Here is a 25,328-nt window from a genome sequence, read left to right as displayed (position 1 = left end):
AACCCATCAGTAATGCAGAGCCTCACTAAACAGCTGACACAGGATGGCTTCAGGCTGACTCTTAAGAGGTCTTGGTGCTTTCAGAAAAGTCAGAGCAAAAAAAATGAAGAGAAGCTCTGCAGAGGTGGGAGAAAGGTCAGCCATGAGTTCATGAAAAAATCCAATTTACAAAAAACACATTTATTTAATACAAGTAAAGATTGCACAATTTATATTTTTCATATATTGGAAATAGTTTATTGCTTTTCAATACACAGATGTGTATGCAATTTGTTTTAACGTTCCACATTCCTTGGATTGGAGGTTGTCATTTCTAATATTTTTACATTATAATTTTGTCCTTACTGTATGGTACATCATTATTCCTAATTTATTTTGTTTGTTTTCATTAGTTTTTATCTTTTGTGTGATCCTACATACCTTAAATCTGATGTTATACCTGAATTTTTATTTGCACTAAAAGCGAGACAAAAAATATTTGGTAAGATTTAGCATTTTTGCAGTGTGTGGCCAAATCTTGTTGCATCACTGGAAAAGAAGCAACGAAAAGCCAAAGCTGAACTGAACAGGTCACTGCAGGAGCATCCAGAGAGATGCTCCCACATGCTGCTGTGAAGTGGCTCATATCTTCAGGCCTGAGTGAAAAGTGCTCAAAGCTTCATACGGTGGCAGCACAGTCTATTTCAGGTCTGCTGTCACTGCTCGAGCCTGCACCGTGTGCGTGCGTGCGTGTGTGTGTCACACCGCCCTTGGACACAAGCTTGCGGAATGTGTTGAGAGCAAGGCAAAACACCAGGTTGCCACAGCAACCAGCGAAGGCCACGGGAACAGATGGGGTGGGTGGGTGCGGTGCTAACAGAAGATGAGGTGAGAGCGAGCGCCAAAGGTAGCAATCAGTGTCATCCTGAAAAACTAAAAAAAGATTATTTAATATAAGGAAAGGTGTGTTTATACACACACACACACGCGCACGCACACACACTCCTGATGCTTTACGGGAGTTGGTATGTCTGGTCCCTTGGTGGGGAAGTGAGGTGTAGGCCGTAGTTTACACAAAGCTCACTGTGTCCTTCTGTCTGTCTAATGTCCACTGTCTCCCAAAACGCTTCTACTTTTAGATCATCTGCCTTCATCCTCTCATGTTTTTCACCACATCATGGATCTCTGTATTTCTTTAGCCGTGTTTCCATTGACCATGACTTAATGGAAACACGTCAGTTAAAAAAAAACAAAAACTTGTTTTTCAATCAATAGTTAGGATGAAATGTTTTTTTTTTTTTTGTGTGTGTGTGTGTGTGTGTGTCTTTATTTTTCAAAATTGCAACAAAAAATTTTTTTTGCATCATGCGAGTCACATGATCAACAGCTGAATGTTACTTCTGGCAGAAAAGATGAAGAGGAAGACAGGAAGTGGGCAGAGAATGAAGGGACAGCATGTTTTAATGAAGTATTGTATGAACAAACTTATTTACATGTGACTTTAATTGTGTCTCTTGTTTAATGGAAACGCCACGATTACAATCGATTTTCCGACAGTGCAGTATCGACAAAGTTTTTTCTTTCTGCAGTGGTCTCAAGCTACATTCTGATTAACCAAATCTTTTTTTTTTGTCCACATCAGTGTTCGATTAGCATTCACACCTCCCCAAATGAATCAGACTTTCTGGATAAATGGACAGGAGTTCGACAAAAGCAGACTAAACAGGGCTGTTCTGCCCCCTTCAAGGTTTCAGGAGCAAGGCCTTCAGGCGGTGGAAATTAAAAAAATTAAGCCGCCATGGAGAAAACATAAAAGTCTTCACCTTAAGATACTCGACATCGCGGACTGATTTATTTTTACATCCCACCAAATGAAATGCTGCAACAAAAAAATCTAAGTAACCGTCTTCCTAAGTCAGAGGTCGATTCTTATAACAGTTTAGAGTATTTTTCTGCAGTTTACAATCCAATATTTTCAAATGTCAGGATTTAACAACATAATGCAGTGCCACACAGACACTTACATACACACGCCCACACACACACACACACACACACACACACACCAGCAGCAGCAGCAGCAGTCCATTAGGTTTAAAGCTGATGCCGTCACCTCTAACAGGAAACGCAATGCCAATGTGTACTAAGCACTCCAACACACACACGGATACATTATCTTAATCAATAGGCGTATTGTTATTTCATCTCAGCAGTGAACATCAATAGCTTGGCTGTGAGTAAAAATATTCTGTGCCTTTGAAAGAGGTTAAAGCCAGTAGCAGAGTGTTCATTGTGTGAAACGTAGCTGCAGAAGGAGAAACCAAATGAAGGAACAGCCATGACAGTAATGTGCAATCAGCAGGTTAATGAGTTATTGTGGAAAAATTAAAAAAATAATATTCAGAGGGTTGTGGTAGACAGCAGAACAGGAACTCAGGACAGTGACTGGAAATGAACTGAGGAACAAACATTCATTCACTCACAGTTGTTTGTTTGGAAATGTTTTGGACTCATTTCAGTTCACTGCAGGTTTTATGAAGCTGTTCAAAATTATTCACACCTCTGGCAAGTAAAAGGTTGAAACTCATCTCTAGATTTGACCAACTCGACTCTACAGAGTCCTGACTTGAAGCTAACAGATAATCTGTGAAGGGAACTACAGATTATGGTAATGGCATGGAGACCTTACAGCCTCAAGGACAAACCTTTCAGTTAAGAAGGGTTTATTTTTCAACATCCCATTTTTAATAAAATGTGGATAAAAGCTGTTTTTTTTCTTGTTGATGCTCCTTTTATTTTTGACTTATGTCTCTTCTGCAATGAGACAAACTTTTTAGATCAATAAAATCAGATTATACGTTTAATTAGATTAAATACTAATTTAATTAGATTAGATTAAAACTAATTAAATACAATTTGCTACAATACAGACAAAGAGAAGTATGAATAATTTTGCAATTAAATGTAGATAAATTTACAAATAAAAAAATGAGAGCTGAATACATGATGTAAATCTGTCCCTGAATCCTGATTGCTCCCAAATAAAAGAATGATTTTTCTTTATTTGTTTGCGTAATTCTGGTGCTTTAAATACTGTTTAGTGTGTATTTGAAGTCAAAATCAAAACTGAAAGATAAATCTGCTTAATTGTAAAGGTACGACGTTATCTGTTGAACAGCCTCTGTGAAAACTTTCCCACAAAATTGTGCCCTGGCCATTTAAATGGAGCAAACTCAAAGTTCATTTCCTATAATCTTTGATTTTACAGAATGTTTATGGGTGTTTTAATCGCAGCAAAACACAAATAAGATGTTGGATATAACTAAGCGCTTTGTCAGAGTTTGTCCCTGCGTTGTTAATTAACCTTTACCCCATTGCTCCTAATTCAGACAGAACTGGTGTTATTCTTTGGATTAGACACATAATCCCCAATTAGCGTATTACATATTGAACTTGTCTGCTGTGGGGATTTAGCAAAGGCAGAAGCAGGACTAATGTAGCCTGACAAGATGGAATTCTGCATGACAGAGTTGGATGAGAGCCTTTTCTATTAGCCTTTACATCTGGGAGACAAACATCAAAAATCAGAAGAAATGGCTCCAGTAACCAACAATTTGAGCAGGAAAGAAAACATGATCAACCTCACAAAGGGATTAATACTTTATAAACTGCATGATGTGGATTAAGCATTAACCTGACCCTGCTGAACAGCTTGAGTCATGTGATCTCTGTCCCGTCTTCTGATTGATCATTAATGTTGCCGCTCCATCCCTGCAGTTTTATGGAGGTTTAACATTAACAAGCCGCTCCAGCACCAGTTGATCACCAAGTCATTACATACAAGGATGAGTTAATATGTGCATTAGTTATAGTGTTCTCCAACACTGACCATGACAGAGATAATTACAGAGCAATCATTAAATCTGCAGAGACGTAATAAGACGTCAAAGAGAAGCGGGTGTAGAGGAGTCTGCTGCTCTGATACGAGAGTCTGCTACAAGAACTGGACTCAAGGTGGCTGACAGACAGGAAGTGTGTTCCTGTTTCAGGAACTGGAGGCAAAGCTTAGTGGGTCAAATTCATCCTAAATCCAAAACTTTTTCCAGCTGAACAGAAACAAAGCTGAAGTTTTTACCTTTACACCCAAAGAGGAAAGATCTAGAGTAAGCACAGCTTCAGTTATTACAGAAACTAGACATCAAACTGAAATAGTGGTGGTGTAGTGATGAACTCTGACCTGAACATTCAGAGACACATAAAGACATTTACAAAGTTGGCCTTCTGTCACCTAAAGAACATTTTTAGGATTAGAGAAATAATGTGCCAGCAAGATTTACAGAAACTCATCCAATGTGTTTATCTTTAGTTGCATTGATTACTGCAACAGCGTCTTCACAGGTCTGTCTAAAAAAAAAAAAAATCAGTCCTCCAGCTGCAGCTGATCCAGAATGCTGCTGCTGGAGTTCTGACTAAAACCATCAAGATAGACCACATCACCCCAGTTCTAAAGTCCTTCACTGAGAGAATAGACTTTAAAATACTGTTGTTAGGTTATAAACGGCTTAGCAGTAAAAAAAAAAAACAAAAAGAAACACTGAAGAGCTGATGTTGTTGTATCAACCTTTCTGACCTCTCAGGTCTTCTGGTTCTGGTTCTTCTCTGTATCCCCAGAACCAGAACCAAACATAGAGAAGCAGCATTCAGCTTCTATGGACCACACGTCTGGAACAAACTTCCAGAAAACTGCAAAACAGCTGAAAAACTGAGTTCCTTTAAATAAAAGCTAAAAACCCACCTGTGTAGAGCTGCCTTTAAGTAGTGAAACATATTTTATGTGTGGATGAGTTTGATGATGATACATGATAAAATGTAATGGTTATTGCTTTTTTTACAATTGATGACCGTATTATGTTTTTATAATGTAAAGCACATTGACTGTGCTGTTGCTGAAATGAATATAAATAAACTGGACTAGGTTGTGACTGTGAAGCATTTGAGTTTGCAGTTCAAGTCCGGCCAACACATTTGGGAAGTGGTACGTATATTTTGCAGCTCATGATCTGTTTTGCAAAGCATTTCTCTGACCTTGCGCTCTTTGTCTCCGTACTCCAGGCCCAGCGTATCCATGGCGCGGACGATGGCAGCCAGAGATTGGATGGTGTTGCTATAAACAACAGGCTTGTACTGCTTTACGTCATCACCAGAAAACCCGTCCTCATGGATGATCCTGGACAGAAACACACAAGAAAGTCAGTTTTTATTTTAGAAGGGAGATAAATTGGTGGAAGACTATAACAAAAAGACAAAGAAAAACACAGACACTGGGACATAAGGGAGGGTTTATTACCAATGGGCTTAGCTGACATTTAGACACACAGTGCGTCCTGCTGTTTCAAATGCCATGATGTCTTTCACTGCAGTGAGCACACGGACAGAACGGCGGCCCGGTTGGCCAGGCAGACAGACGATCAAACAAAGTCAAACACAGCGAGCGATGATGGTGAGATGGGCAGCAGAGAACAAAACACGGGTCACCAGGAAGCTCCCCCCACCCGATGCAAAGAGACAGAAGCAGGTTGGATGAACGCTGTGAGGCAATTAAGAGGGACAGCGTCCCCACACATGAGGATGTAAGGAAGAGACAACCAGATGCATTTCTGCATCTCTACCAAACAGACCGGGTTGGTCTTCATTTGGACCACCATGAATTGTCCCAAGAGGCCTCTGACTGAAGACAGTCTGATGCCAGTAGCTCTATATTCAGGCAGCAGAGATGATATTACCCAGTAACACATGAATCTTTAGTTTCCTTCTCAGGGTATGAACGGGTTACCTCTGCAGAAGCATCATGCAGACAGTTGGAAGCATGCAGTGTGCAGTGACGGGGTTAGCATTGTCCCAGATCTGTGTTTCAGATCAACCAGACATCCCTCCCTCAGAATTACATCACAGCTTCAGACCACCAGCTCTGTTTCTCTGCAGTTTCCTCCTATATATAATGTTCACAGCTGCCTCCACTAGCAGAATTACACGTAAAACCTCAGAGTGCATGCATGATTAAAAGGCGCCATGATAACTGCGTCTCTCCGTCTCCCTAGGTGCTCCTACTCAATTTTTACTCTTCCCACTCATGTCTCCCCATGTCTTAATGACTTGCCAACCAGCCACTTAATCTGAAACTTTGCCTCCCATCTTCCCTTGCAGCGGGGAGGTGAGACAAGGACAAACTCCTAATTGGATGCTGCAGTCTCAGAGGTAATGGTATGTTAAGCTGAAAATGCCAAGAGAGTCTCTAGTGTCGGATGAAAAAGAAGTTGACAAAACTTTCAAATACAAACATTCTGCTGTTGATAAAATATACGATCGAGTTATCTTAACGTTCAAGGATGATAAATACTCAACTGCGAAGCATGGTGGTGGCAGGCTGGTGATTTGTTCTCATTTTGCATTCTCCAGACAAAAGTAAAGCCAACTCCCTGCCAGCTGAGGTTCGACCCAAACTGGGTCATGAACAGGACGATGATCCCAAACACTGCAAATGATTTCCATACCCACTGGAGATCATTTGGGATGCAGAAATTAATATCTGCAAGTAGCATTGAAACCACTGATCATTTTAACTTTAATTGGCACAGTCTTCAGATTTTTCATTTAAGCCTTTTTATATATGTTAGAAATGCATTAAAAGATGCAACTAAACAAATGTTTCATTTTCTTTTTAAAATAAAAAAATTATATTTTATTGCCTAAAATGCAATAACAGCATTCATTAGTGAACACTTGATCATTTGTAGAAAAGGATGCATCTGCAGCTAAAATATACTTCAAATAATGCTTCTATGCTCAACCCTTTCTGCAGTGGAGGGCTAATTTTTTGGATTACTAATTAATCGTTGGACAGCAAAAGGCACTTAATTTTCTAAAAGAATTTGAACCAGATGAAGCTGAAACTGCAATTTGAGGAGTTCTGGGTCGAAAATATTTACAGACAAATATTGTTTTGTTATCTTAAATGCACAATGGATGTATTTCTTCTACAATTTTGGCTTAATTACAGCTCTTACATTCTTTCAGCAATTTTTTTTGAGTCTGTACACTAAATTACATTACTATTATTTCAATAATTGCTTTATCATGATGAATTTGATCAATCATTTCAAGCATCAGTGACGACACCAAAGAGCTCAGTTCTGAATGGGAGGCATCTTTCACAGTGACGGTACAATCAAGGGATTTTCTCCATGAACTGTTGAACTGCAGAGACTCAAAGTCAAACATTAAATCATGTCACCCTGATTAGCTCAGAATAAATCCACGTCACACCAGGTGAAAAAAAGAACTGAACAATGATTTGATATTAATATTAATGAAGGTGTTACTGACCCGCTTAATGTCAGAGTGTATGGGTGTGTGTCTCAAGCTGGCATGCTGACGTGAGCTTTCATGCACAAGGACCTTTTTCTCATTACCCACTCTCAGTGCCCTTCTGTCAGCAAAGGCACTGGCCTGCATGTGTGTGTGTGGGTGGGTGCGTGTGTGGGTGTGTATGTAATTTTTTGTCATTTGGCACAATCTGCACGGTGACCTGAAACATAATTTAGCTTCACACTGAGTCAGACAGATGGATGGAGAGACAGACATATGGGTAATTTACTCACTACATTATTCCATGATATTATTACGCGGCTGCCGTTTTGGAGGCTGAATAGCAGGTGTTTGGCTGAACGGAAACTGCCAGTCAGTGATCCATAATCACATCTAATAAGTACTATTTGTGGTGCTCAACTCTTCCTAATCTACTTGTGGTCTACTTTAAAGTGACAAACTCGTCAAATTTCTGATAATGAGATTGGAAGTCCGCTGCTGTTATCTGTGAAACATTAACATAACTTTCTAATGTTAACTCCTCAGCGACTGCAGCTCCAGAATTGAAGAAACAATGAAAATTATCCAACAGTTTAACAGAGCAAAATTAGGAGGAAAGTAAAGCAAAATTATGTCAGGTTTTTGATGCTAATCTGGCTTGATTTGTTTTTGTCCTATTGGAAAATAAATTCTTAAACCTGCCTATTGAAAGCCATTTTGTTTTTGTTTGCTTGTGCAGATTAGTCAGTTTGACTGAAGTGAACTTCTTTAAAATGATCTTTAAACTTTGGAGAAACAAATGCGTTGCTGGATTGGCTGCTTTGCAAATCCCAGCTAATAGAGTAGCATTTTGAATAGGCATTCCAGTCTCCCAAGATGTACCTTATTTTGAATATTTTATATATCCTCAACAAAAAAATCCACAAAAAGGTGGATATTTGTGAGTTACATTCAGCAGAAAAATGAATGAACACTGAACCACGAATAGGCTGGGGTCCACTGCAACTATGAGGAGCTTGCTAAAAAGTAAGTTTTTGACATGTATTGCCCCTAACTGGACTTCAATCAGACAGAAGCGTTGAAATGAGCAGTATGACCGTTTCTGAAATCTCAACTTTACTGTGGAAACTGTGGTCCAAAGGTGCAATTGGTGCGCATCCCTCACATCCAGTTTGATCCATCGACTATAAATCTGGTTTAATCCGTTCACTGTTACTGCTGAAAAGAAACCCCAAACAACACTTGTCCTGGTGGTGGGGAGGGCAAGTAAAGCCTGGTGGCCTGTCAGGCTTATGATACACTGAGGGAAACCCTGTTTGTAGGAGGACTTGACAAGACAAGTGTTTTACTTTCAATATATCATTTGGCCATTCTTCTGAGTGAAACTGTACAGATGTATGTAAATATGGAGTAATAGACCCAAAGATACATGAAAAGACAAAGTGCATGAAGCACTCTGCTCTCCGCCTCTCATTATCCTCCACACTCATATTTTTATCTTCACACCTACTCAAGTGAACACACACAAACAAAGAGCTCACACACCACCCTGTGCAATTAGGTCTTTATCTCAGACCCTGCTAGCTCGGCACTGTTTGTCCTGACAAACACACAGCCCCCCCCCCACGCACACACACTCACATGCACACTTGCACAAAAACCCGTGATTGGTTCTTTTATCTCTAAGCTGTGCTTTCACTCAGTCCATGCTGTATGTCGACAGCGCCCTTGGTCGTGACAAAGTGCACGCTGACCGATGACTGTCAACGCTGCAAGGTCCGATTTACTTGCGTAACAATCAGGTGTGTGTGTTTGTTGAGGAGAACGTTAGCGCAGGTGCAAGGAGTGAAATATAGAGTTGGTGTAAGATGTGATGTGTGATAACGAGCTTAAAAAAGCATGAAATAAGATGGAGCTAATCAGAAAGAAGAGGTCTATTTATAACCTCCACACTGACTAACCCACACAAACAGCAGCACAAACATCAGCTGCCGTCATTTGGCTCCATTCTTGTCTCACTGTCAGGTCAAATAGCAACATCCTGCACACACACACACACACACACACACACACACACACACCACACACACGTTTGTGTCCCCATCTATGGTTGCTTTAGCTCCAGAAACCTCTAACCGTCTGCCTTCCTGAGCCACGTGTCAGCAGGTCTCCAACCGCAGTCGACATCTTCAGTTTAGAAATTACTTAGTAGATTTTAGTGCTCCGCATATCTGTCATCTGAAGGGTGTAAAATATGAAGACAGGAAAACCACAGTGTCTTCCTGTTCAAGTCTTTCCTACATCAGCTTGCTGTCCAGTTCAAGTTCCTGGTTCAAAGTACACCTTCAAAGAGTCTTAATGAAGTTATCCATGGAGATCTGATCGTAATAAAACAGAAAGTTGTAAATGATATGGGGTTGCATTTGATTGTGAAGTGGGAGCAACATGGAATGAGGTTTGAAAAGGTTTTGAAAATTTGTATGTATGCAACGCTTTCATTGCCAATTCCTTCACTGCTTCTCTTTTCCTGTTAAAGAAAAGGTCCTGCTGATGTCAGTACCATGCTTTACCGTGTCTCATCTAACCAGAGCAACTTACTTCCTGTTTTCCATTATTGCCTACATTCCTCGTGACAAACTACAAGAAAAATTTAAGCTGTTCCTTCAACAGTCTTGTCAACAGATTCTGCACTTCCTCCTGACTCTGACCCCTCCGACCGAAGACAGAAGCCTGACATTGAAACATGTCAGGTATGCCTTTATATCCAAAAAATGTGTCTAATAAAAGAAACTAAAGACGACCTCCTCTTGAATTACTGCAGACCTTTCGCCTCCTTTCTTACCCATTCTGTCAGTTCTGGTGGACCTTCATGTCTCGGTAGGTCTGCAGTTTCTCTCTACATGTTCAGATTATGGATTGAACAAAGCTCTGACGTTGAATGCTTTAGATTTTGTTTTATGGTTTGTGCACAAACTGGAGTTCAGACATGAGTCAGAAAATGCCATATAGACTCTGAAAGTCATCAACAATCTCAGAAAGGAAATTAGATCATTCACATAAAGTGTACAAGTCTAGATAGAGATTCTGTTCCTTAAAGCGATGACAATAAAAGTTTAAGGTTGCTCTCCCTCTTCACAATATGATGAGCCATCTTTCTGTCCTTCAGGTAAGGTGGGAGTGGCTAGGAGCAAGTTGTTGACTGGGACCACCTGAGCCGAATGTTCTCAGTCCATTTGGACCTGGTTGGTCCCACACAGCAGGGAGTTTGGTTTCGCTACCCAATCATTCCGTTCCTGGTGCCCATTTCTGGTCAATGGGTTCCCTTTAACAATCCACCAGTCCATCCCAGGAAAACAGAAAAAACTTGCAGACACACACAGACCGAAGGAAAATCTACACAGACCTTACATCATACAACACTTGCACTTTCGCTCTTTCATAATACACTCGTCCTGCATCACTGCTTCACTCATGATCACAAACTTTATTGTTTCAGTTGATCTGTTTCGCAGTGAAACTTGAGTTAACCTTTAACTCCAGGTTACAACCAGCCTGATGACTCATCAAGGTGACCGTGTGGCCTGGAAAGAGAACTTTACATAGGAATAATAAAACTGGCTTCAGATGGTGGTGCAGGATAAGCCTGCATACGTGAGCCTGCTCAGCTACAGAGGAAACCGGGGGACTTCAAAAGTCGGGAACACCTGCTGTGGAGCAAATATTTCTGTTTGAAAAAGCACTTCATTACTAAAATATCTGATTGCTCCAGCTCTAGATTTAACAGTGGGATGAAGAGTCAGAGTAGTTGAGCTTGAGGACACTTCAGACAAGAAACACTTTTATCCAAAATAAACTGGGTTGGAGGTTAAGAGCCAAGACTGACTGAAAAAATACCAATTCTTCTAAAATTACATTTTCAATTTGTTACAAAAAACTAAAAACATTTAATAAAGCCTTTATTAACCCTTTAACTGCCATGTGTCCCATTGACCTGCATGTGACAGTATTTGGGGTGACAGTTAAAGGGTTAACTTGCCTTATTGCTGATTTCATAAGACAAATATGGTATATACTAGTTAACTGTTAACTAGTATATACCAAGTTTGAACTTGCATTTTTTATGCTAATGTAATATTCAGCCAGTTGGACAGAGTTTTACCTCAGACACTAATGATGTTGTCCAAAATGGCAAAGGAAAAGAGGGATATCAAAAAGGAGAAATGAAAATAAGTATATATGGCAACTGATATTTTCATTGCAATATTTACCAATATTGCTGACAGTGCAAAATATTCTAATATTGTGCAGCCCTAACAATCAGAATGACTCTCAAATACAGCAAAAACAATACTTACAACATTCAAGACAAGAGGTAAGGTCAGTGATGGTATACTGTCAACAAGATGGCGGACACTATGTCAACTATTATACATCCCTGCATTTTCTCCATTTTGCAATATATATTGCAGGGTTAGAAAAAAATCACGATATTAGTTTTTTCCAATATGCAGATGAAGAAGATACACTCATGTTATACTGATGGAAAATATCACCTTCTCCTAGCAACTCACTCACTCTTTGGTTACCTAGCAACTCACTCACTCTTTGGTTACCCAGCAACAACCTGTTGAGTAACATGCGCAGCAGCAGTTTAAAGTTTTGCCACAGTGTCTAATAACTGCTTAAAAATAAAAATCATTAACATGCAGTAAAACTGAGGATAAAACAGGAAAGGTTCCTCCTGCCAGTTTGGGAGTTTTTCAGATATTTAAAACAAAAAACTAATCATTAATTATCAATATCAACTAATATGAAACCCTTATGTTTTGATACGTTTTTCAGCAATACTCTCCAGCCCTTTTAACACTTTTAGCTGTGTTAAAAGTGACCCATTTGCAGCTGATCCAGTTCAAACTGTTTATCATCATCCTCAATAATTGACTCTAATATTAAAATCTGACACAAAACTCAGATTTTTATGCAGCAACAGATAAAAAGCATATAAATATCTATAAAACTGTACAAATGTAAAGAATAAGTCGGTGTGTAGGTAACAGTTTTATTCACCTCTCACATGCTTTAACCTAGATATGGCTGCCGCGTGTTGCATGTAGTGAGGCTAGCGTTCCCCATGCGGCAGCGCACACAGGAGTCTCATATCTTGCGGCTCTGACAGGGAGGAGTCCTCTGGCTCCAGCTTTGGTCATCTGCTGATGAAGAGCCCCTCTGCCAGGGGAGCCAATCTGCTGCGGCTGCTTCAGCTGGGCTGTTAGAAGCTGCACATGCTTGCATGTAAAGCCAGGCAGACAGCAGAGCAGAATAATTACAGCTCAGGATTACATCTAGGGAGACCTCATTAAATCCGTCTGCCATCATCTCCGTGTTCCTCTGTCACCTGGTATCTCTATCTGCCTCTCTCCTCTGCCAACTCGCCTTTCATCCCTCCGTCATGCATCCTCCTCTTCCTCTCTGTGAAGATTTCAACACTGCACTCTGTTTCCCTTTGTGTCAGTTCCCTTTCCTTGTGGTACTATTGTCTTTCAACCTTTCCAACTCCTCGTCCTAATTATTTCCGCTGTTTTAACTCCTCTCCTCCTGCTCCACTTCATTTTTCATCCTTGAAGAAGTAGGGGAGAAGAAGTATGATGAAGATTGGAAAATGTTGACATGAATCTTCTATAAGCTCTTATTGACCTGAATGTTTACCATCTTAGGGTTACAGATTTTATATAGTTAGTTAAAACTAAAGTTACTCTTAGAACTGTCATTAGTCATGGTGCTTTTTTTTTTAAATGTTTTTTTTTTTATCATCCATAAAGGCAACATTTTGACAGAAAAGCAAAAAATCTTACCAAGTATTTTTTGTGTAGTTTCTATTACAAATATTTTAATATAATCAAAATTAGACAAAATAAACTTGCAAGTAACTTTCCAGCTAGATAAAAGAGATCCCTTTAAGTCAGTTATTTCACTTATAACAATGTTACAAGTAAAATGATTTGCCAGTGGAACAATTACTTTTTTTAAATCAATATTAAGGAACTGCTAAACAAGTTTCTGTATCTTGATGAAAAGTTACTTATAAGTTAGTTTTGTCTCATTTCAAGTGCTCTAAGATATTTGCACTAGAAACTAGACATACATGGAAAGATTCTGTGTTTCAGCAGAATCCAGTGAAAGTAAGTCAGAGATATTTATACCACTGAAGACGACCAAGTAAAACGTGGCTGGACTTTTAAAAGAGTTTCTGTCCTCACTATGTGAGGGAAACTACACCAACTTACCAAACTGCTGATATATCTATAGTTTGTATTTCGATGCATCTTTTATATGGCCTTATATATATGGCCTTTGGTTGCCTGTCACTTTGCTGCACCAGAATTTCCCCACTGTGGGATAATAAATGAATTTCTGTTCTTTTCTTTTTTTCAACAATAGGGTCTGTAAAGAGCATTGCACTGAATAAAACAATGACCTGTAATTTTAAGCATATTTTTTAGAAGTTAATAGTCAAGTTCTCTCCTCCCAACAAGCATCAAGAATCTCCTCTGAGACCCTTTCTCCAACGCTCCCCTCAGCTCAATAAGAAAAGGTGAGTGAATCGATTGTAAACATTTATAAAACTGTCTTGTTTTAAAAGTTCTTCTTCTAAAGAAGGCATTCGCTTGATGATACTGAAAAAGAATCAGCGAAAACACAAGTTGCAACTTGCTGAAAGTGGTGGAAAAAGTGGGTATGGACTGAACTCTGAACACCGCACAGCATTCTGGGGGATGTAGGCAGAGGAAAGACTTTAGCTACTCAAACACTTACAGCCAACTAAGCAAGGTTGGTGGTGGTATCAATTAACTTTATGAGTCTTTGGTTACCTAGCAACCCACTCACTTGTTGGTTACCTAGCAACAACCTGTTGACTAACTTGTGCAGCAGCAGTTAAGGTTTCCCCACAATGACTCATAAATGCTAAAAAGTAAAAAACAACATTGTGGAGTGAAAGGAGAAAATGAGCACAACAGGTGAAGAGAAAACTGGATAAAACAGAAAAGGCCATGTCATGAAGTCAGGTATTTAAAACCAAAATCTAATCAATAATTATTAATTCTGACTGATATGAAATCCTAGTTTAATATCAGCCCTAATTTTAAATATGCTGTACAAAAAAAACCTGCAAATAGATTAATTTTTAATGAATAATCTGACTTTTTCTTTAACAGTTGAAAAAAATTCCAGGAATAAGTGAATCATTTCAGAATAGCCACTAAGGCTAACGTGTTAGCATGTGGGCTGAAGCTGCAGACCAATGCATGGACATGGAGAACATGCAAACTACACAGAAATGTCCCGGATGATACTGAAGTCCCGGATGTTCGTTCTGTGAGGTAACAGTGCTAAAAACTAATTAACACCGTTTAGTGTGGCAGTGTTAATATATTTACACTGAAAAAAACTTAAAATAAGCATTATTAGTATGTGCTGAATGAATGTGACCTCATTTTGCCAGCTGTTGTTCTGCTTTCTGCAGCCTTTAGAAAACATTCCTCCTAAACTTTTGCTGTATCCTAAACATTCAAGATACCAACAAATCTGACTTTATCTTCACCTTTTTTCTGTTCCTCTTCCAAGGCAGCAGAGATGAGACTTAAAGGAGACTCTGTCCTATTATGTGTTCACTCAAAATTCCTATCAAAGCAGGTTAGAGAAATTTGCTTTGCTCACATCAAATCCCGACTTTATTCACACAGCATGATCCGATAAAATCAGGCAAAAACAAAGGCTGGATCTGTGCAGAAATTAAGAACATTTTTACATGTATATTAAAAATCATAAAAACCAAGCTATGCTGGAGTCTGCATACTGAATGCAAAGAAAAGGAAGGGAAGTGTCTCTGCAGCAAATTCAGTTTATCTGCCAGCTGCACACTGCATAGTTTGGCTTTATCTCAAATATCCAATTCTAACTGTGTTTTTTAATATCCCTCTAACAGTTTTTGAATCATATGCTTCACACAGATCCTATTATTTCTGAAGTCCTGCAAACAAACAAATGTCCTGCAGTTTCTGCAAAGAAACACGCTGCGTAAATATGTCAGCCAAGAAAAATCCGATCGGACTGAAAGGAGAAAGCCCTCTGAAGGTTTTAACTGAGTGATTACCAAACAGTGAGGGTGACATAAAGGAACACTTCTGCATTTCCAATAGTCAGTAGAATTACAGGAAGTGGCGGCTCCAGGAAATGTTGATATGATCAGCATTACAGCCGGCATCATGTGCTTTGTTGGAGGTGCTTTGAATGACTCAAAGATCGGCTATCCAGATGGGGAGTGATTGGGGTAATGTGACAGAGAGAGGGGGAAAACAGGGACACAGCTTTAATCAGATCACCTCAGATATAATGTCAAAATGGAATTATTCACATTTCCTGTCCTCTCATGATTCAATATTAATAAATTACTTGGAAGGAAATGAGCAGAAACCAGTTTTTAGACAACAACATTCCAGCAATCGCTTTACAATCACTATAAAACAAGAAATGTATTGAAATTATTCCCCGCCTTTTGTTTGGATTCTTAGGAAATCTCTAATAAAGATGAATCTGATCTTCTTAATAAAGGCACATCCTGGTCTTCTGAAGCTGCTGTGCCCAACATGCAGTAAACCTTGCAGTGGTTCCTGCCCAGGCTTTTATTTTCCAAAACCAGAGGAGAAATTCTCAAGAGAAAGGTTTTAATTGGTTTAACCAACCCAGGCTCATAAAAACTCACAGAATCACCCATTTATACCACAATACAAAGAGTCTCACCAAGTGTTCATTTCTAGTTTCTGGAGCAAATATTTAAGATAAAACTAACTTACAAGTAACTGTTCAACAAGATATGGGAGTGTATTTTAAATCAATAATTCCTTCCAATCACAATAAGGGGGAAAATGTCCATCAATCAGGGATTTACCAACACAATACAGCAACAGTAAAGAGGGAGGGAAATGTGGTTTTCAAATTGTTTTAACATAAAAATCCCAAAAGTGTGGCATGCAATTGTTTTTGGCAGTGTAAAATCAAAATCATGTTTTCTTGCAATTACAGCTGAAAGTCTCTTTAGATATCTCTACCAGCTTTGCAGATACATTTTTGTCCGTCCACAGGTGGAGTCAATTTGCAAATTAGGGTGAAGGGAGATTTATCCAAATGCACACCACACTTCTCATGTTTTTATCTAGATTTTCTGGATTTATGTATACTAGGACAAAAGTTAAGGATGATTTAAGTAGATAAGTAATCCATTAATCCTGTGCAGAATAAATCTGTTTTGATTATTATTAATTATTACAAGACTGGACATGGTGTTTTTGGAATTTATTATGCTAAAAGTTGGAAAAAAGCTGCAAACATGACAAATGTCTGATAAAACGGCAATTCAGTAAATTAGAATATTACGCAAAAGTCCATTTATTGTAGGAACTCCATCACTAAGTGAAACACATTACAGGTTAATTGGACAAAGACTGATGTTTATTTCTTTTACTCGTGATCATTTTCCACTTACAGCTAATGAAAATATGACATTTAAAATTGGCTGTAGTTGTACATACATTTTTTTGAAGGGAGACCAAAGACTTTAGCTAATCGTGTTCAACTGTGGTTCAAATCCCTGCAAATACCAGGCCATCAAATAAAAATAAAAAAAAAATCAAGAAATCCAGTCTCCGACATGCCTCTGAACATAAAGTGCCTTTAAGACTGCCCAATGCACAGTGCAGCTCAAATGTACTGGTACTTCTGTTCTGACTGAGGTGTGATCCAAACCTCCCTTCCTGCAGCTACAAACCGAGCCACAGTCACCGTCAGCTGACTTCAGATCAGCTGAGTTGGGTCACAGTAAAAGGATTCCTTTGTCTTTCAGCTCTCTGAACCAACATCAAATCTGCCAAATAGGTCTAACACAAAAATAAACACAGTCACACCAACACATGAACAGAAGCACAGAGAGAAGACGGAACACACACACTCCTAAAAGTGTGTATGGGTGTACATACACACCAACCTACCACACGTTGGTGCAACAAAGGAGCTTTGTTTTTCATAAGAAGCACTGATTAGAGCACAGACCACACACACAGGCACCGTGCTGAACAGACACAAACAGAGCCAGAGATGGTTTGCAGTGAAAACAGACTAAAGATGAAACAAAGTGGACAGAGGAACAGTAGATATAATATTCATGCAGCTCAGGTCCCAGTGAAAACGTTCTCAGGAGTCTCTGTCCCCTCCGTCCAGCTCACCACAGAAACTACTAAGTGTGTTTTTCCAGTATGAGGAATTAATTATCAATAATCAATGAGTTTTAAAATAACAAGCTTTGGTGTCAATGTACATTGTACTGTACTTCATTAGTTCAAAGTCTTTTGGTTGACAAGAACTACTCTGTGTTATTTGGCCATGTATAAACCTGACTGAACAAAAATCACATGTGAGCCTCAGGGCTCTGGTCTCTGGTCACTTTTTATTCATTACAAACCACACCTGTCAACTCTGATCATAGCAGATTGCTAGTCTCTTATAATACTTATATTGACGACACGCAATTTTATATTTCCGTACAAAAAAAGAGATCACATGTGGGGCTCCTCGGGGGTCCAGTTTTATCACGGCATATTATTGGTCTCTTTTAGAATATTTATACTGATGACAGACAGCTTTATATTACCATAACACCACATGCCCACAGTCCATTACAGTCACTGAGGAAGTGTGTTTATTATATCAACAAGTGGATAAATCAGACGTTTCTCCAGTCACACGTGGAAAAAAAATTGTCCCAAACTCATACAGTAAAAGAAAATAAAGCAACCACATAAAGTCTGTGTCAAAAAGATTTGCCAGATTTAAGTTGTTGTTATTTTTTATCTAAACAGGGCAGCCCATCACATCAGTACAATACTAGGCAGATTAATAGATACCTTTAGCCAATGATTTACAAGGATAAGGTTGATGGAGTGATTCAGATGAACAGATTGAATTAGTGCCCAACATAAGCACCTCCTCTGTTTTCTGATTCATCTCTGGAAAAGGAGGCTAATAATTATCGCTGAATCCAGAGCGCCCTTTGCTCCCGGTCCTATCGGCCCTCTTTGGCACCTTCTCCAGCTTGCTTAATAAGTGAGAACATGTTCTTTCACCCGCCGGCCTCTCTTAGCTCAGAATGTCTCTAGTTCCTCTTTTTTTTTCCTGCCAGCCTCTTTCACACTTCCACATCACTTCACCAGAATCTGAAAGGAAAAAAAATCAATTTTCCTGTCCTACTCTCCCCCTTTTTATGATCATATCACTCCTCTGTCTTCATCCCTGTATCTGTCGCTATTTCAAACTTCGAGGAGAGAATAATACAGCAGAACTTTACTTATTTTAATCCACCTCTGTGCTCTAAACATTTATTTTCTTTCATTAAATTCTCCCTTTCTCTCCCTCCAGCTATATCCGCCCCCTTTGCCACTCAGCATGAAAACCACCACGTTTTTCTCCTCCATGTTCCCCCCTCCTCCCCTCGTTTTATTCTCCTGTTCCGAGGCTTAAACCTAATTATCTCCTGCTGCAGGGAGAAAAGCCGCACACACACGGTGGGAACAGCCTGTGGGAAGCGGCGCAGCCGCGAGGGACGGACAGCGTTTGTTCTCCCTTCGGCCGGTCGCCTCCAATCATGTCAGTGAGGCCCAAAGACACACGGAGCAAGAAAGACGCAGAAAGAAAAAAACAAAAATGGAAGACAGGGAATTAATTTGACATCTTCACTTAGATCATAAGACAAGATGGGGCAAAGGTTTGTGGTCTTCACTTCTGAGAAAGTCTAATCAAAATAATTAGATGAATGTACTTCACTGCTGGTTAACTTTATTATTAAGTTAGTTTATTAAGCAGCTGTCTTTAATCAGCATGGAGAAACTGAAATAATTCATACCCTCCAAGTAACATCAGTTTTACAAATTCCATCTCAGAAGTCCTTAAAACTCTTTTCCAACTGAACTATAGCCTGCAACAGCAATCTCAAAGTCTCCATGACTCTTCATAAGCTGAGAAAGTTTTAGCACTAACATTAGTTTCTTTGAGCAGAAAAGACTTGGAACAATTTCCCTCAAAAGCAGAAGTTTGGTGTATGTATGTGTCTGAAATCTTTTAGATGAAAACTGTTACTGTCTGAAACGTATTTTACTGTTTCAGGATGGTGGTGTCTGTGTAATGTATGGGAGATCTATTATTATTATTATTATTATTATTATTATTATTATTATTATACTTATTATGGATCAAAACCAAAGAAGTCGACAATCTCCATCCTACTGTGGCATGGTGCAGGACATGCAGGTCAATGCACCATGCCACAATGCAGACATCTTAAAACTTTGATCCTAAAGATAAAAATGAGTCCCTCTGCAGTCAGATCTCAGTCCAACAGAGCGCCTTTGTAATGTAGGGAAAGAGGAAGTCCACATATGTGCAGCTGACAAATCTGCAACAACTTTGTCCAAATGGGCCGACACCTTCAGAGGAATGTTCCGCACTCCTTCTTGAATCTTTTTATGACAAATGAAAGCAGTTCTGAAGGCTAACATGCATTAAAAAGCCAAAACAAGTTTGCAAATCTCCACATTTTGGGGCTTTTCATGGACATTTATTGAAATCCCAACTTTAATAAACAAATAAAAAATAATAATTCGACTCATTACCTGCCATCAGCTACAAGGATGTAAATGATTGACAGATTTCTCCTGGGACAACTTCCAATTTTTTTTTCTTTCAGTAAACAAATACTGGTGCATATTTAGTTGAAATGCTCACAACAATCCAAGCATTTAGAAGTCATTATCTGGAGAGGACACGTCCCCTACTGCAGCCATTCCAGGACTATAAACTGTGTTTATGGTATGACATCCTCTGTTTATATTGCTTTATGTGGGTTGAAGATAGTTAATGATTGAAAGAGGAGCTGCCTTTGGGTTTTAATAAACAGTAAAAAGAGGTCATGGATGACTCTTGTGACAACCAGAAGAAACCGAAGAGGGAAAAGAACAAGAAGAATTACGAAATGAGTTGATGCCTTTTCATGAACATCTCATGAACTCTGCAGACTGACAGTCATTTCATGTTTTCACCAGCCGACATCCAGAGAATTAAGTGAATTCAGTCAAATGCATGGGTGGTGCTCTTTATAAGGGCTTGGTAATGACATTAGCTCCACTAATTCAATCCTGTTTTTCCATGCATCTCTCTTTTGCAGCCATCAGCCTGCCCCTTTGGCTCTTGGAGCTACATATTCCTTTATATAAATTCAGGACCAAACAGCTGCTTTGTGACATTTACCAAAACGGCAACTCAAAACATCTGGTGACATTTGATGGTCGTCCATTCAGCTTCAAATGTTCAGTCTGAGTTCTCTCCAGCAGCCCAAATAAGCAGTTTATCTGTAATGTCACTGATCAAAACAGCTCCAAATAAGAAACAGCTTCCATGTAAACATCACCTTATTATGAACTCTTCTTCGTCTTGCTGAGTTTTAGCCGTTTTATTTGCTAAATAGTTTTTTCAATCTTAACTCCAGAATTGTTGGCAGTATATTGGAGATTTTTAGACTTTTCTTGGAAGCTATGCAGCTAAAGGATTTCACATATTTTACTTTTGGAAAGTGACTATGATTTGTAACCGTGCCAACAAGCTACTGTTTCCAACTGGGAGCAGCTGGTTAACATCTGAAAAGCTAAAATAATACCTGAACTACAACTCCAAATCAGAAAAGGAGTTGGAAATGAGGCTTCACAGAAGCTTTCAAACCATACAGAAGGTCTTCGGTCAGAGGTTGCTTCTGATTTGTTGCAGGACTGACTGTTACAGGAGATCATTTTTGTTCTCTTATAACAACTTAGAACAACTTACTTTTTTTTTTTTTTTTTTTTTTAGGATTTCCAACTGTTATTTTCTCCAAGGTCTGATCCCCAACACCAGAAAAATATTTTAAACTAGTTAGCACAAGTTTAACTAGGCTAAATCCACTTACTAATATCGAGATTTACCAAATTTAAAAAATGATTCTGGTATCAAAACCACTAAAACATACAGACCTAAAGTGTAAAGTTCTCTAAATAAGACACTAACAAAGTAGTGGGCGATAAAGTTTCTGTGTCTGTGTGAAACAGAAACACAGAGCTGCCCTGCCCAGTTTGCTGCTGTGCTCTGCTGGCTGGAAGACGCCTCTTTTCATGTGGTTACAAAATAAACACGTTTGGCTGTTTCGAAATCTCGTCTGCCGCCAAAATCAAGAGGGTCGTGGTGTGGAAACTAAACTGACTGACATCACTGAAACACTGAGCAAAAGCCAGTGTGTTGCAGCTCTTTTCACTGATTTGATGAAAGCATTTGACGCTGCACACAATGCTGAAACAGAGAATCAAGAGTATTGGGTTTTCTGGTTGACTGGTGTGATAATGATCTTTCTTGTGAAAACAGCGCGTGCAGGCAGATGGTTTCACTTCCAAGTCTCTTACTGTTAGAATGTCAACTATAAATACATAAACTTCAAAACTAACACAATAAAAGATAAAGGGAACAGCTTTTTAAGGATTTTCACATATAGAAAACAAAACCTCATTACTAATGGTGTCCCTCAGGACTCAGTATTAGAACCACTTCTATTTGTAATGTTACAGTTCAGCATCTACACCCAGTCTGGCTCTGGCTTTAATCTATAAGGATAATTTGGTTCACCTGTATTCAAATCTTCAGAGACTCACTCATCAAAACAGTTGCCGTGGTAATAGTGTTCAATTACAAGATCTTGCTGTCTAAACCAAGCGTCCGTATAGAGCCGGGAACAGTTTGGAGAAAACAAATCCTAAAAATTAACAAAATGGTGCGCTTGATCGTTGCTTTTTACATTTAACACTTACATTTTTTAATTTATGAATGAATTAACTGTATTAATATAACTTTTGTCAATTATTTTCTTTATTTAGTGCATTCCAAATATGTGATGCTTTTCAGAAGAATTAAATATCTTTTAAGACCAAATTGAGTTTTTTATTGTGATAAATCCTGCCAGCTAATGAGGCAGATTTTAAAAGAAAACCTTAAATCTTCTGGGAAAGTGAAGCAGGAATAATTCACCTCTGGATTTCCTGATGCTCTTCCTCCAGTATCTGGAGTTTCATCAAACAGAGCCAGCCGCTGCAGCTCAGGATTTAAGGTTAAAATATAAACATTTCAGACCAGAATTAGAAAGAACTGCATAAACTAGCATTTCTTCCAGTCGCCGTGGCTGCACCTGAAAATGGCTTCCTCACTTCTGCTCATTTACTCTTATTAATCTAGTCTCCTCAGCACACACACACACACACACACACACACACTGATCGCTGCTGGAGAGGTCAGTTTGGCAGCTTGGTGGTGAGAAAGCCATTGAACACGTCTGAACACACACATAGGCTCCAAACACAGATGGTGTTTCCTGCTTTCAGATTGGCTGTTCACACATGACCCGGTCCCTTTGGTCAGTCGCCCAATTATCACGTCTCTGACAGATCATGTGTCCAAATACAGACGCAGCCCCATCATCTACACACACCTGCAGAAAACCTCCACATCTCTGAAGTTCAGCTTTAGAGCTGGTCACTGTCTGATGAGATGATGGCAGATCTTCCTACTGAGTTATTGTGACCCTGAATGAATCGTCTTATTAAACAAGATCTGTACAGCATTTAAAGAATCCATTCATTCATTTTCTAACACCATTGTCCATAGTGGGGTTGGGACAGGTGCTGGTGCCTATCTCCAGCGAAGAGGCAGGGTCACCCAACACAGAAAACAGACAGGACAAACAACCATGCACACACACACACACACACACACGCACACACACACGCACACACACACACCTAGGAAGAATTTACAGAGACCAATTAACCTGACAGTCATGTTTTTGGACTGTGGGAGGAAGCCGGAGAACCCGGAGAGAACCCACCATGCACAGGGAGAACATGCAAACTCCATGCAGAAAGACCCCGGGCCGGGAATCGAACCCAGGACCTTCTTGCTGCAAGGCAACAGCTCTACCAACTGCGCCACTGTGCAGCCCATTTAAAGAATCTGTTACAGAAAAACACAATTAACTCATGTAAATGGGAAGTATTATATGTTTTTCAGGCACATAGTGCCATTTTATAGCCCACTAAAGTAACTATGTTGTAATGTATGTAATAAAAATGCTATGCATTTCAAATGATTTAATTTTTAGTCTATTTTACTTTGTAATTTAGCACCTTGAATTTGGGCCTTTATGGCTTTAACAAGTCCTGCTCTTTCTGAAGCTCCTCCTTCTGAAAGTCATCACAACACGGCTCCTCTATTAACGTTTTACCAGCATTGCAATGAGAAGAAGCTCCTATAATGAGCTCAGCAGTTCCACCAGGTGTTTGCTAATTGGTGCTGGCTAGTCTGAAGGAGCTGAGTGGGGGAGTTGTAGGAAAAAGTGTCTTTGTGAAGCAGAAGCTCAGAAGCTTACAAACTGCAGCTCTGATGAGTAGCTGCATCTCAAAGGCGGAGCTAGGTCCAATCAGGCATTTTTGCACAGCTGAATGGTTGCCATGGAGATTAAAGGATTTCTCAAATATGCATGAAATACGATATTCAATATTTTTGATGATTGAATAACATTATAACATGATGTAAAGCTAAAAAAAGCTAATTTCACGTAATATCGTCTCATTAAACATGAATCTGTACAGAGACAACATCAGCTCACAGCGAAAAGCATTTAAGAATCTATTACCTAAAATCATAATCAACTCCGTTAAAACCAACTTGACGGACACAGTTTTTGTAGGGTGGCAATGCTCTACTCACATCCACTGACTGGGATCAGACACACTGCTGCGTTAAAATTTAATTTTACCGTTAAATTTAAATCTAATCCAGACGTGGGTGGCTTCTTCACACACACACACACACACACACACACACACACACACACACACACACACGCCCACACACACACACTGCCGATGTGCTGAGAATAATGGCATAATTCCCCATCAAAAACGGTAATGTCTTCCCTCTCAAACACCTATGCTTAAATATCGCTGAGAAAAAATTATTATTTAAATGTAAGTAAATGAAAAAAACAAATCAAACCATTAATCAATTTTCTTCACCAACTTCCTTTTATCTCAATTTCCAGCTGTTATGAATTGATGCTTTGAAACTTAATAATATAATCGTTCTGTTAGATGGAGTCTCACTGATGCCCACAGTTTACACTCTGGACCGTGTCCAAGAGGTTAAAGGTAAAAAAGAAAAAACATTAGAAACAAACAAAAATAAATACTAGTTTCTCTAACACGCTAACTAGCAGAAGCTAATACTGAAGAGACAAGTTCATTTTAAATTATATCTGTCCTTGAAAGACTACAAACCTCCAGCACCAATTTAAGTTTGACATTGTAATTTGCATGTTCTATAATACATATCGTATTTGATACATTTATATCTGCTACGTCTGTTTCAGCAGCTAAATGTGCGTCTGTCTTTTAGCAGAAACTCCAGTAAACCCCGTTGGTTTATTATGGGATTACTGGACTGATAGCTATGAAAACACTAGGAAAGGAAAAACATGGCACAGATGTAGGAAGATCTCTGCTAAGTAGCACAGGTGAGTCCCAACAGAAACATCATTAAGTACATCATGATACCATAGGAGACATAATTACCAGGCAGCTTTAATGAAGCCACTCAAGCAGATGAAGGTTCAGTGTCTGCAGGAGGAAACCAGCAGCACTGGGGTTGGATTTTAAATCAGAACTGACCCCGGGTCAGTGAGGAAAAATCCAGTTATTACAGATTCAGTCAGAGAAAACCTTAGCAGCCGGAAAAAGAAACAGGTTTTTATTTTGAAGCAAGTAGTGTCAGTGTCTAACAAAAATCTAAATACAGAAGGATAGAATGTTAAA

The 25,328-nt window shown here is 39.2% G+C and overlaps 1 protein-coding gene across 2 annotated transcripts in view; it reads right to left on the bottom strand.

Moving 5' to 3' along the window:
• The window catches only part of LOC122836097 (guanine nucleotide-binding protein G(o) subunit alpha), a 101,791-nt gene that overhangs the window by 72,673 nt on the left and 3,790 nt on the right, over positions 1-25,328 (bottom strand). For both annotated transcript variants that reach the window (XM_044125777.1, XM_044125778.1), the window contains exon 3: positions 5,065-5,206. In XM_044125777.1, the coding sequence (XP_043981712.1) occupies positions 5,065-5,206 (142 nt within the window). The remainder of the gene's footprint in view (positions 1-5,064; positions 5,207-25,328) is intronic.

This window comes from Gambusia affinis, linkage group LG08 (assembly GCF_019740435.1).
Source record: "Gambusia affinis linkage group LG08, SWU_Gaff_1.0, whole genome shotgun sequence".
NCBI lineage: Eukaryota > Metazoa > Chordata > Actinopteri > Cyprinodontiformes > Poeciliidae > Gambusia > Gambusia affinis.
Note: the sequence above shows the minus strand (reverse complement) of the source record. Positions and strands in the feature narration are given on the sequence as shown.